Source organism: Anser anser (genome assembly GCF_964211835.1).
Source record: "Anser anser genome assembly, contig: HAP1_SCAFFOLD_32, whole genome shotgun sequence".
NCBI lineage: Eukaryota > Metazoa > Chordata > Aves > Anseriformes > Anatidae > Anser > Anser anser.
This window is the reverse complement of record NW_028154148.1, coordinates 2,552,930-2,566,179: the sequence shown is the minus strand read 5'-3', so window position 1 is coordinate 2,566,179 and position 13,250 is coordinate 2,552,930. Positions and strand designations below refer to the sequence as shown.

Sequence of the window (13,250 nt, the reverse complement as noted above, 5' to 3'; positions counted from 1 at the left end):
GCAACTGCACGAGCTGGAGCAGCTGCAGGGGCTGGAGTGGCTGCTGGAGCTGGAGCGGCTGCAGGAGCTGGAACTGGAGCAGCTGCAGGAGCTGGAGCGGCTGCAGGAGCTGGAACTGGAGCGGCTGCAGGATCTGGAGCGGATGCAGGAGCTGGAGCGGCTGCAGGAGCTGGAGCGGCTGCAGGAGCTGGAGCGACTGCAGGAGCTGGGGAGGCTGCAGGAGCTGGAGCTGGAGCGGCTGTGGGAGCTGGAGCGGCTGCAGGAGCTGGAGCGGCTGCAGGAGCTGTCACTAGGTTGCTAGTAGCATCAATTGCAGCTCGATAGGCACAAGCCAGACCCCAGCACGCTACAGTGATTTGTGTCACTTTGGAACTGCCAGAGTCATGACACCTTTTTTTCAAGCATTCTGCCAGCTTTTTAGGATTTTGCAGTTGTTCAGGGGTGAATGTCCAAAACACTGGAGGTGACCACTGCTCTAGAAACCTGCCCATATCCTCCCACACTCCCTGCCACTCGCAACTATCCCGCCTCAAGACAGATCTCCGGATGAGATTCCTAAGTAGTTGTTCAACCCTCAACAAAACCTGAAGCGCATTCAGGAGACATAACAACAAGAGCAGGCTGGTCTGAGTATCCCAAGGATATTCAACATCTCGGAGAACCACCGTAACTAGCTCGGGGGATAAGAGGGTGGTGGTGAAGGAGAAAGGGAGAGTGAACAGGTAGGGAAACATGTCTTCCCCTGTCCCCTTCACAGATTGGCTCCCTAACGAAAACAGGCAATAGGTGTAATTGCTAATAGTTTCCGAGATATGGTTTCCAAAGTATAGAGTCGATGTCAGTGCTGAGTACAAATACCAGGTTAGAGTCGTGACCAGATATTTCATCATTTCATAAGCCATTGTTACACCGCACAGTACCATAACAATCTTAAACCAGGGCCCGGAAAGGATAAACAGTGCAACAGGGAGCACATACAGAAAGTAACGCACCATAAAACTCAATTTGGAAAACAGGCACAGCAGACTGGAGATTAAGGCAATCAACATCGTGACTAGCAACTATTAAGCAGGTCCAATACTTATACCAATTTTAGTTTAACACACTCTGGACAAATTGGTCGATATCTCAACCCTTCGAGCCCCACGTTGGGCGCCAAAAGGACTGTTGTGGTTTAACCCGGCTGGCAGCTAAACACCACACAGCCGTTCGCTCACCCTCCCCCCTCCCTCTCTGGGATGGGGGAGAGAAACGGGAAAGTGAAGCCGGTGAGTTGAGATAAAGACAGTTTATTAAGACAGGAATATAATAATAACAATAATAATAATAATAGTGATCATGATAATAGTATTAATAATAATAATGTGTAAGAAACAAGTGATGCACAATGCAATTGCTCACCACCCGCTGACCGATGCCCAGCCTATTCCCGAGCAGCCGGCCCCCCACCCCGGCCAGCCACCCCTATATATTGTTTAGCATGACGTCAGATGGTATGGAATGCCCCTGTGGGCAGTTTGGGTCAGCTGTCCTGGGTCTGTCCCCTCCCAGCTCCTGCTGCACCCCCAGCCTGCTCGCTGGCAGGACAGAGCGAGAAGCCGAAAAGTCCTTGGCCTGGTGTAAGCACTGCTCTGCAACAATTAAAACATCAGCATGTTATCAGCGCTCTTCTCATCCTAATCCAAAACATAGCACCCTACCAGCTACTATGAGGAAAATTAACTCTGTCCTAACTGGAACCAGGACATGCCCCAAGTGCAGGACCTAGCACTTGGCCTTGTTGAACTTCATACATTTGGCCTTGGCCCCTGAGTCCAGCCTATCTAGGACCCTCTGCAGAGCCCACCTACCATCGAGCAGACCAACACTCGCTTCTAACTTGGTGTTGTCTGCAAACTTACTGAGGGTGCACTTAATCCCCTTGTCCAGATCGCTGATGAAAATATTCAAGGGAACTGGCCCCAGAACTGAGCCCTGGGGGTCACCACTACAGAACGGCCTCCAACTCCATTTAGCTCCATGTCCCACAACTCTTTGGGTCCAGCTACCCAGACACTTTTTAATCCAAGGAAGCAGATACCCATCCAAGCCTCGAGCAGCCAGTTTCTCTGGGAGAACACTGTAGGAAACAGTTTCAGAATCCTTACTGAGGTCTAGATCAACCACATCCACGGCCATTACGTCATCCACTGAGCGCATCACTTTGTCACAGAAGGAGTTCGGACTTCTCAAGTAGGACCTGACTTTGATAAAGCCCTCCTGACTGCGCCTGATCACCTGGTTGTCTTCTAAGTGTTGCATGATGGTACTCAAGATAATCTGCTCCATGAACTTCCCCGTCACTGGTCAGACTGACAGCCCTGAGGTTCCCCAGATCCTCCTTCCAGCCATTTTGTAGGTGGGCATCATATTTCCTTGTTACCAGTGGACTGGGAACACCCCTGGTAGCCAGGACTGCTGATAAATGATGGAAAGCGGCTTGGTGAGCACTTCTGCCAGCTCCCTCAGTACCAAGAGGGGGATCCCATCTAGCTCCATAGACTTGTGAATATCCCCCACGAGGGATGCCATACGAGCAGTGGTGCTGCTCACCACGAACCAGGCCAGCTTCCTACAGAGCTGCCTTACGAGGAGCATGGCCACCAAAAAATCTGAGTTATCAGACTCAGCTCAGAACTGGTGAGACACCACACAAATAAGGGTCTAGAGCCAGCAGGGAAAGATGTGCAGGTCTGGGAGTCCCTAGGACAGGCTGGTGTGGAGAGGATCAAGGGCTGTAGCAAGGCTGAGAGTCCCAAGAGTACCCAGGGCTTTGTGTCCATGGCTCTGGCTGTTGTCTCTGCCACTGAGGCCTAGGAGGAGACAGCTTATCGGTAAAGCACCAGGGCCTCATTGCCTCCTCGCCCCCACCCATGAACCAGGCAGGGCTCGTACCATTCTCCTGCACTTGGCCATGCACATCCCCATCTCCTCCTGCCCCACAAAGAGCCCTGAGCAGTGTGTGAAGGGAAAGGATCTCCCTTCCCAGGGGCCAGGGGACAAGGCCTGGCCCTTGTGCTTGGTGAAACACATCCAGTTTTCCTACACATCAGGGTCACCTTCACAGTGCCTTTGTCTCCTTGTCCTCACTGCCTCCAATGCTCTGCTCTAACGAGCTCCAAGGGAGGCTGTGTCAGTGCTGGCCCTCAGGGGGACACTGCAGGAAACTTGCCTCTGACTTGGACTTGTTGAGAGATGTCTTCAATTGTCTCTCAGTGCCTGAGGTTCGTGGGCTCCTCCCCAAAGCCCCCCGAGGGGGGATTCCAATGCCTTGGGCTGGGCATCTGGTGCTGAGCTGGGCCGGGCTCGTGGGACAGAGAGAGCACGTGGCAAGAGGGCCGTGGTGCAGAGAGACAGCTGTGCCCAGGAGCAGCTCCTGTGCACAGCGCAGCAGGACTGGGGGCTCTGACCGCAGCTGGCACAGGGACAGGAGAGAAGGAGAGAGGGCTTGGAGGCAGTGAGGAGCACAGCAACAGAGGGCAGCGTGTGGCAGGACAGATCTGCAGGCTCTTGGCACTGTGAGTCTCTGGCTGCAGGGCCGTGCAGGTGGGGTTGCCAGAGGGGTCTTCTACAGCTGGCACATCCGATGCCTGATAGCATCTGTCGGGATGGGTCTCTCTGTTTCTCCAGCGAGGAGTAGAAGATGCTGTAGAGAATGGCATTTATGATTGCAATTTTCAAGAGAAAGACCAAGGCAGGGACTACCAGAAAGGCAAGACTTTTTCTGCACTCGGAGCCTGAAGAATCCTACAGTGGAGGGGAGGCAGGTTTCATGGTAATGAGCTGTCAGGATTTTGCAGGAGACTGAGACTCCTAGAGCATTGCAGTGAGGGACCAATATGCCATCAATGAACTTCATAAAGTCCCTTCCCACACCTCAGCCCACAGACTGCTCCAACATAATCATTGTGGTCCTCACAGGTTTTATCCTAGCTGATCTTAGGGAGCTGCGAACCCTCCGATGCCCAGTGCCCTGCCTTTGGGAGGTGTCTGCGGGCTTGAGGTGAGCACAGATCGTTTGCAATGAGCAGGAGCTGCCTCCTCTGCAGGCAGAGCTGCAGCACAGGAGGGTGTGCTGAGTGTCCGTCTGTCCCTCCCTGGCCTTGCCTCCCCTGGCAGCAGCACGCTGCCATTCCTCCTGGCTTCTCCACCTGGCCGTGCTGCTGCGGGTCTTGTTCCCAGGCTGCCTGGGGATGGGGGTTTCACCTGCCCATGGAGTGAGCCCTCGGGGTGCCTGGGGGAAGGGGAGTACGGGGACAGGGTGAGGGGTCTGGAGATGGGCACTTGGAGCCAGGATTCCTCTGCTCTCGGCAGTGTTCAAGCTCTTCTCAGGACAACCTCCTTAGTGCAATTGTCCTGTAGCTCAAAGAGATGCCAGCACAGCTCAGACCAGCACTGATGGACAGACTGGCTGTCGTCTCTGTGGGACGCTCTGCACTAAAGGGACAGTCTCTTTGCCTCTGAGGATCCACAAGGTTTTGCTTGGAGTGCAACAGAACGCCGAGGATTTGTGCCTTAGTATCACTCCTCAGGTGTGGTGGGGCAGGTAAAAAACAAAAATGGAAAACAAATAATTATATAACTAAATCTTCACACCTCTGCTCTGCAGTTAGGTGAAGTAGGAGCAAAACTGGGGAAATCTCTTTGATATCAGCAGTAAAGTGAATCTGAGGCTACCCCATGTTCCTACCATGTTACTACCATGTTACTACCATGCTACTACCTCTGGCTGTAGTGCAGGACTGTCTCTTCCACTGCCCACAGAAAAGTCTCCTGCTCCCAGAGACACTCTCAGGAAGAATCAATGAAAGAGACCTTCAAAATATCTGCCTAGAAATGGGCAATTTTTGGTGATTTTAAATGAGAAAAAGGAAAGAGTTTTCCTCTGATATGCCTGTGGTACATTATCACTGCCTTTCTCCTCCTTGTACAGGACCTCATGACCAGAATTAGGAGATGTCCAACAGCAGCTCCATCACTGAGTTCCTCCTGCTGGCATTCGCAGACATGCGGGAGCTGCAGCTCCTGCACTTCGCGCTCTTCCTGGGCATCTACCTGGCTGCCCTCCTGGGCAACGGCCTCATCCTCACCGCCGTAGCCTGCGACCACCGCCTCCACACCCCCATGTACTTCTTCCTCCTCAACCTCGCCCTCCTCGACCTGGGATCCATCTCCACCACTCTCCCCAAAGCTATGGCCAATGCCCTCTGGGACACCAGGGCCATCTCCTATCAAGGGTGTGCTGCACAGGTCATTCTATTTGTCTTCTTGATTACAGCAGAATTTTATGTTCTCACGGTCATGTCCTATGACCGCTACGTTGCCATCTGCAAGCCCCTGCACTACGGGAGCCTCGTGGGCAGCAGAGCTTGTGCCCAGATGGCAGCAGCTGCCTGGAGCAGTGGCTTTCTCCATGCTGTCCTGCACACGGCCATTACCTTTTCCCTGCCCCTCTGCCAAGGCAATGCTATGAACCAGTTCTTCTGTGAAATCCCCCAGATCCTCAAGCTCTCCTGCTCAGATGCCTACCTCAGGGAGGTTGGACTTAACGCAGTCGGCTTCTGTTTGGGTATTGGTTGCTTTGTTTTCATTTTGCTGTCCTATGTGCAGATCTTCAGGGCCATGCAGAAGATCCCCTCTGAGCAGGGCCTGCACAAAGCCTTTTCCACGTGCCTCCCTCACCTGGCCGTGGTCTCCCTGTTTGTCAGCACTGCCATGTTTACCTACCTGAAGCTCCCCTCCATCTCCTCCCCATCCAGGGACCTGGTGTTGTCATTTCTGTACTCGGTGGTGCCTCCAGCAGTGAACCCGCTCATCTACAGCATGAGGAACCAGGAGCTCAAGCATGCACTGAAGAAACTGTTTCAGTTGTCTTCCAGAAGCAATTAGCTGCTGCTCTGCTGCTGCAATGGGAAAAACTCACGAAAAAAACATGGTGTGAGACACAGCCTTGCAGTGCCAGGTACCAGGTCCACCAATGCTGGCCCCAAACTGTGAGAAAAAAGTAAAAATGTTACATACAGAAGGAGAGAAGATGGATCCTGAGGATACAGGACTGCAGGCACCTGTGGGCAGTACGGACACTGACCTGCGGTCTCAAGGCTCCGTGGGTGGGGAATAGCAGAAAGAGGCCAGTGCCTGTCCTGTGCCACCTCCCCGCCAGCCCTGCCCTCCCACAGGTGGAGTATTTCTCCCTTACTCGCGCACTTGCAGTGCTATGCCTCCTCCTCCTCCACAGGGAGATGAGCCACAAGCCTGGCTGTGTGTGAGGGAGCAGCAGACTTGAGCAGAAAAAAGCCAGTTTCATGGCACTGGGGCACCTGAAGGGTCCAGCCCCTGTGGCTGGGTCTGTTCTCTGCAGCAAAGGGCTGTCACCAAGCCCCAGGTCTGTGGTTGCTCCTGCAGCTCTGAGGACCACTCCAAGGGCATCACAGTAACGATGCTCAGGACCTAGGAGGGTCAGCCCGCCCATGGATCGCGGCAGGAGGTTGGTAGGATTCCATAGTACACAGGGACACGGACACCTTGTTGCTCTGTCTTCATGAACGTCTTTATTACAAATTGCTACAAATCCCTACCTGTAAAGCAACTACATGTTGCAAGAAACTTCTAAGTTACCACTAGGAAAGCAAATATGGGCTTGTGATGCTTTCCCTAAATCTGCACCAATAAATACTATTTGAGGTGCTACTGGTACGACGCTCATGAATCCACTTGGTGGAGGGCACAAGGCAGGGCACCTTCCCCTTCTTTCTTTGGGGCCAGTCATGATAGCTCGTGAGTAACGTGAACATCATTGGGTAACCCTAACGACATGCCTCCAGACTGTGTTTCTGGCTTGTTCCAAGGGTAAACAACTAAGCAAAAGGGCACCAGAGGGCTGTTGGCATAACTGCCTTGAATAGAGAGAACGTCAAATAGTTGTCTACCTTGCCTGGTCTCGCACAGGACCCTTCTGTTGTGGGGTTGCTGAGAGCCGAAGCAGAGCAGGTGCCGATGGCTGCCACAACGGTGCACCGGCAGCAATAGTGCACTGACCTCCAAGTCCTCCAAGCTCAAGAGCTGTGTATTCCTGTGAGCAAAAAGTCAGGCAAAGGGGGCAGGAGACCTGCTTGGAAGATCAAGGAGATCCTGGAGTGACTGAAATGGAAGAAGGAAGCATATATAATGTGGAAAAGGGGACAAGCCACTTGGGAAGAATATAGGGACCTTGTCCGAGGATGCAGGGAAGCGACAGGGAAGTCCAAGGCCCATTTGGAGTTAAATCTTGCAAGGGGTGTCAAGGACAACAAAAAGGGCTGTTTCAAACTCATCAGTTGCAGAAGGAAGACAAAGGAAAATGTGGGCCCACTGCTTAATGAGGTGGGTGCCCTGGTGACAAAGGACAAAGGGAAGGCAGAATTACTGAATGCCTCCTTTGCTTCAGCCTTCACTGCTAAGACCAGCCCTCTGGAATCTGTGACCTTAGGGACAAGGGAGGAACTCTGGAGAAACGAGGACTTTCCCTTGGTTGAAGAGGATCAGCTCAGAGATCTCTTAGGCAAACCTGACACCCACAAGTCCTTGGACCCCGATGGGATACATCCATGAGTGCTGAGGGAGCTGGCGGATGTTACTGCTGGCCCACTCTCCATCACCTTTGAAAGGTCATGGACAACAGGAGAGGTGCCTGAAGACTGGAAGAAAGCTCATGTCATGCTGGTCTTCAAAAAGGGCAAGAAGGAGGCCCCAGGCAACTACAGGCCAGTCTGCCTCACCTCCATCCCTGGAAAGGTGATGGAACAGCTCATCCTGGAGGTCATCTCCAGCATGTGGAGGACAAGAAGGTGATCAGGAGTAGTCAGCATGGGTTCACCAAGGGAAACCGTGCTTCACCAACTTGATAGCCTTCTATGATGGAATGACTAGCTGAGTGGGTGAGGGAGAGCAGTGGATGTTGTGTACCTTGACTTCAGCAAGGCTTTCAGCACTGTGTCCCATAACATCCTCACAGGCCAGCTCAGGAAGTGTGGGATGGATGAGTGGTCAGCGAGGTGGATTGTGAGCTGGCTGGATGGCAGAGTTCAGAGGGTTGTGCTTAGTGGAGCAGAGTCTAGTTGGAGGCCTGTAGCCAGCAGTGTCCCCCAGGGATCTACACTGAGTCCAGTCCTGGTCAACTTATTTGTCAATGACCTGGATGATGGAATAGAGTGAGTGCACCCTCAGCAGGTGTAAAGATGTGCTGTGTTTTGGGTCAAAGTGGTCTCCCTGTGTAGCATCACTGCCATGGTTGCCTGCCTGAAGCCTCCCTCCATCACCTCCCCATCCCTGGACCTGGCGGTTTCAGTTCTGTACTCAGTGTTGCCTCCAGCAGTGAAACCCTCATCTACAGCACGAGGAACAAGGAGCTAAAGGAGGCACTGAGGATGTTATTCTAATATACAGCATTTCCCCATCAATGAGGTACCTGCACATCTTCCTCACATATTCCCGGGCAAGGCAGAAACACCTTTGTTCATATATTTCAAAATTGCCTTTCAATCTTTGCAATATTATTCCAATTAAAGTATTTTTTCATCTCACTTCTATCTCACTTCTAACTTTTATTTATTTATTTATTTATTTATTTTTAACCCAGAGACCTCATGTACAGGTGCTGATAAGCTCTTGGTAATTAACGAAATAAAGGAACCAGCAGGTAGTCATTTTCTGTGACTCTTGTTTCTCATGATTTCTCTTCAGGTACAGCAGAGGTTGTGGGATTGAAGAGCCCAGCTGCAATGTGGAGGAAAAGCAGAGATGTGGCTGAGGGACTCAAAGCATTTTCTGTATTAGTCTGTACCAAAAAGTTCTCCTAAGCCTCTGAATTCAGTAAAAGAGATCAAGCATGAGAAGAGCATGTACTGAGAGGAAGGCCATGAAAAGCCACCAGGACAAGGGCCAGTTTCTGCCCCTGCAGGGGACTGAGCCTGGGCAAGGCCCAGCTTTGGAAGCAGCCCTGTCGGACGTTCTTGGTGGGCAGTGAGCTGGGCAGGAGGCAGCCGTGTGCCCTGGCAGCACAGGGGGGGAAGGCTGAGGGGCAGCTCACCACAGCCTGCCAGGAGCTGCAGGGACGTCAGGAAGAGCCCAGGGCCAGGCTTTGCCCCGTGGTGCACAGGGAGCCCTCCTCCTGCCACGCCGCGTGCGGTGGCTGCAGCAGAGGGGACCCCCAGCCAGCCCCTGCATGGGGCTCTGCCACCCGCCTCACACCGGCCCTCTCCAGCGCCCTCCTTGCTGCTCTCTGATGCACGCCAGCACCTCCCCGTGCGTGCCGGCCAGCACATCTGCTGAGGGCCAGTACGGCTGCTGCAGGGGCAGGGAGCTCAGCATGGCCCTTGCAGCCCCCTGCCCTGGGCCTGCCCCTCTCCTTGCCGTCGGCCTCGGCCTTGTCTCTGCTGCCAGGAGCACTCCTGGCATGTGCTTCCTGGCCTCCCCTCGCCTGCGCACAGCTGCTGCCCACTCAGGCTGCTTGCACAAACATGTCCTCACAAGCAGCACCACCCCTTGGGCTGCTTCTCCTGGCCTCCCGCAGCTCCTGCCTTGGCTCCTTGTCTCTGCTAGGCACCACCTTCCACACCCAAATGCGTCCCTTGGCTGTCAGCTCCCTCTCCCCTGCCCTGTGGGGTGACAGAGCCAGAGTGGGGCTTGTTACCTTTATTTGATATAGTTTTGTGTAATTTGCATTGAAGATGGCACAAAAAGAGAGTTCCTTCACCAGTGATGTACATCCTTCTTCATGTTAGGACACAACTCAACGTCCTTCACTCTGCTTTATCTCACGGATGAACTGGATTAGGTCTCCTTGATTACTCTGAGGCACAATGCAGTGCTTTTTGCCTTCTGACACTCCAGCACAATGCCTATGACATTCCCTTAGGCTGAGCATTGACCTGACGGGTCATTTCACATTTTTCACTTTCAAAACCTCAGTTGGACGGGAACTATTTCGAAAGTGGGGAAAGCTGATGGGTTCTGCCTCAGCCATTTGAAGCGTGCCATACTCCAGATTTTCAGCCTGAATTTCCATAAGATGAATCAGGAAGGTAAATGGATGTTCAAGTGTCTCGTAGGAATAAGGGGTGTCATGGGTTAAGTAGGAATAAGAATATCATGGGTTTCCAAAGGCCATTTCAAATCTAGGTTAGTCCCAGGAACCCACTGAACTAGGGTGTTGTCTTTGAAGGGGTTTCCTGTGCTGGGCTGGGCTGCAGTTACAGGGGCAAAGACCACTGCTGACAGTGGAGGTGCCCTGGGAACTCCACCTGGCTCCACCTCATTTTCCCAAAGGGCTCCGGTCTCCGGCAGGTCTTTTCTGACATCTGCTGGTCCAGGGAAGTGCCTCAAACACAACTGGGCCGCAGGAGGTTTTCCCTGGTAATCCTTATGGTCAGACAGCAAAGCTCTGCCTCAATGCCCGTAATTTTTTTAGTACTTATCTAATAAAGCAACTACTCATCAGTCCAAATGATTCAATCCTTTCTGTTAAATGCCTCACGTGATGTATAATTTCTATCATGAAGAAATATGCATTTTTAGGATATATGTTCATTGCAGGAGAAGAAATACTGGTGTTCACCTGTACTTGCATTGTCATCACTTTGTCTATCATGGTGTGCTCCCTCATCTTCCAGGCACAAAACCCATCTTGATTACACAGACCCTTCTGAATGTCCTCTTTCCAGCTGCCTGTCTGGACCTATGCACTTCCCATGGTTCTCCTGCTTTGCCCTCCCCTTACTCTTTGATCATTCTGACCGCTCTCACTAACCCAGTTGCTGCTTTGAGTTTCAGTGAGTTCCAGCTCGCCCATCTCTCAGCAGTCTGTCTAATGGTTTCCTTAGCAAGAAACTCATTGTTTCTCATTGAATTAGTATGGTATGGATTAATATTAACACAATTATTTTAAATTTCCTATGAATCAGTGTAAAATACATCATGTACAGTCATCCCTTTGGGAAGGTAAACTTCACTGGAGGGAAAATTGAGGTACTTGAACTTTGTTTTTTTTTGTTTGTTTGTTTGTTTTGTTTTCTTTTGAAAATTGCAGCATGATTTCCTGTTTTTTTTGTTTTTTTTTTTTTTAAATAGAAAAAACCCTACTCTTCCAACCTAAGCAGGGCTTTAAAGGAGTAACCGTAGACCAATATCTATAAGAAAATGATGCTCTAAGCTGAAATGTAAAAATATTCAGCCTTTAAAATGAGGAAAGATTTCTATTAGATGCTCTTTGAAATCTTCCTCCTTAACTACACCATGAAAGCTCTCCAATTAGCTCTACAAGTCTTGAAGACTTGAAGAAAATTATGGGAGAGATATGGCTGCTTAGGACGTTCTGCATTTTAATGAGTTCCATGGTGTATTTTGGTGCTGAGTCAATGAAGATCAGGTACTGAGAGGAGAATGATGCAACTGCTTGAGAAAGTAAAGTCAGAAGGAAAAGTTGAAGTGACTTGGAGTATTAATGGGCCCCACTGAGGGCTGTTCCTAACAAAGCCTCCCCAGGGACTTGTTAGGGCACATAATTGGAGGCCATGATTGCAGACAGGCAAAGCGCTGTGCTGAGAAATGTCTTGGTTGGTTTTGGTGAAGCAGAAGGGCCAAGGCCTGACCCCAGCCCCTGGGAGGGGAGACCCTGCACCCCCCCGTCTGGCTCAGGGCTCTTCTTGGGGTCTGTATGATGTGGTGGGCAGTGTGATGCCACGACAAGAACTTCATTAGGACACCTCCCCACCCCTGCACAGGGTATCAAGGAAGCAGTGAGGCCCCATTGCAATGACTATATCTCGTCTCCTCAGAAGCTCTAGGCAAAGGGACAAAAACGTCAGGGCTGTTGGGGCCTTCCATTCCTACCAGCACCCTCTGCCTTCTCCTCTGCAGGCTTTCCTCTGCTGTCCCACACTTTGCCCTATTTCCTGGATGGCACTGTGAGGTGAGGCAGTCTGGCAGAAGCCTCTTGGAGTGTCATAACCCAGCTGCCCCTCATCAGCCAAGACACTGCAGGGGATGAAGTCTGGATATTGGGACACCCCAGCTTTCAAATATCCAGCTCTGTCTGTGCTGCATCCTCCTGGTCTGCAGGCTGCTCGCCAGCAGGATGCAGCTCTCTCCTGGCATCCTTGTGTTATCCAGGTGCCCTAAGGAGGAGACACCTCCATGCTAAGGCCGTGTCCATGCTGCTGGATGGCTGTCTGTGGGCAGCTGGAGTGAGGCCTCTGCACCCCGGGTTAGGAGGGAGGAGCTGAGATATTGCTCAAAACTCACAGACAAGGTGAGGATTCTGCCCAGCTGCACTTGGACTGGGGCTTCTCTGCTCTCAGCTGTCTCCAATTTCTTCTCAGGCTGTTTCCTGTCTGCAGACACCCATCTCTGTCCACAACCTTGCTCTCATCCAGGACTTTCCATCATCTCACCCATGTCTCGTCAACCCTCATCAGCTGTTCCTTGTAACACAAAGCCATGGTCTGATTACAGACACTCTTTGGGTGACCTCTGACACCACAGCACGACCCTTTGAGGGACATTTCTTCCTCCTCGTGGCCAGTGCCACCCTTCCAAGGTGCACTTTGTGGCAGTTTTCCTCTCCTGCTCTTTCCTACTACCAAAGAAAACTCCATCCGGGTGGAAACCACTCCTGAAGCAGGCATCCCAACCCATCAGGCTCCTTGCGGCCTGTCAGCCAAGCACACAGAAGTCACCTCACCAGCATCTTCCAAGGCCTGGGCCTGCTGCTGGCCTTGCAGCTTCTTGGCTAGACACAGCCAAGCCTTGGGCCTCCTGCTGTCCAGTCCTGGACTCAAGCAGAAGGGACAGGACAAGCCCTCTGCGGGCCTTCTTTGTGTCTGGGTCCTCCTGGGGATGGAGGCAGAGGGGATCCCACAGTCGGCATGCCAAGCAGGGGCCTTCTGCCGGCCTAGCAGGGCCACTGGCAGATGTCAGCCCCAAAGTGCAGATCCCAGGGAGAAGCCAAGGCTGACCTGCCACCTCCAGACACAAGGGACCTCACAGTCCCTTTGCGTGACACGTTCCTGCTGCTGCCCTATCAGCTGCAGAGACAGAAGTGACCTCCCAGTCACTGCCCCAGTCACATTCCCCCTGCTGGGGCAGGAGATCCTGAGGCAGAGCTGAGCTCATCAGAGCATTCCCACCCATCTCCTCCTTGTGGCCCACAAGCTGATCAGATTCATGGCCCCTCA

At 52.2% G+C, this 13,250-nt stretch overlaps 1 protein-coding gene across 1 annotated transcript; it reads left to right on the top strand.

Moving 5' to 3' along the window:
* Positions 1-4,951: 4,951 nt before the first annotated feature.
* LOC310890618 (olfactory receptor 14C36-like) lies at positions 4,952-6,203 on the top strand. The gene has a single exon (XM_083852930.1). It carries the CDS (start codon positions 4,996-4,998, stop codon positions 5,926-5,928), a length of 933 nt encoding a protein of 310 aa, XP_083709056.1. The 5' UTR covers positions 4,952-4,995; the 3' UTR covers positions 5,929-6,203.
* The last annotated feature ends 7,047 nt before the right edge of the window (positions 6,204-13,250 follow it).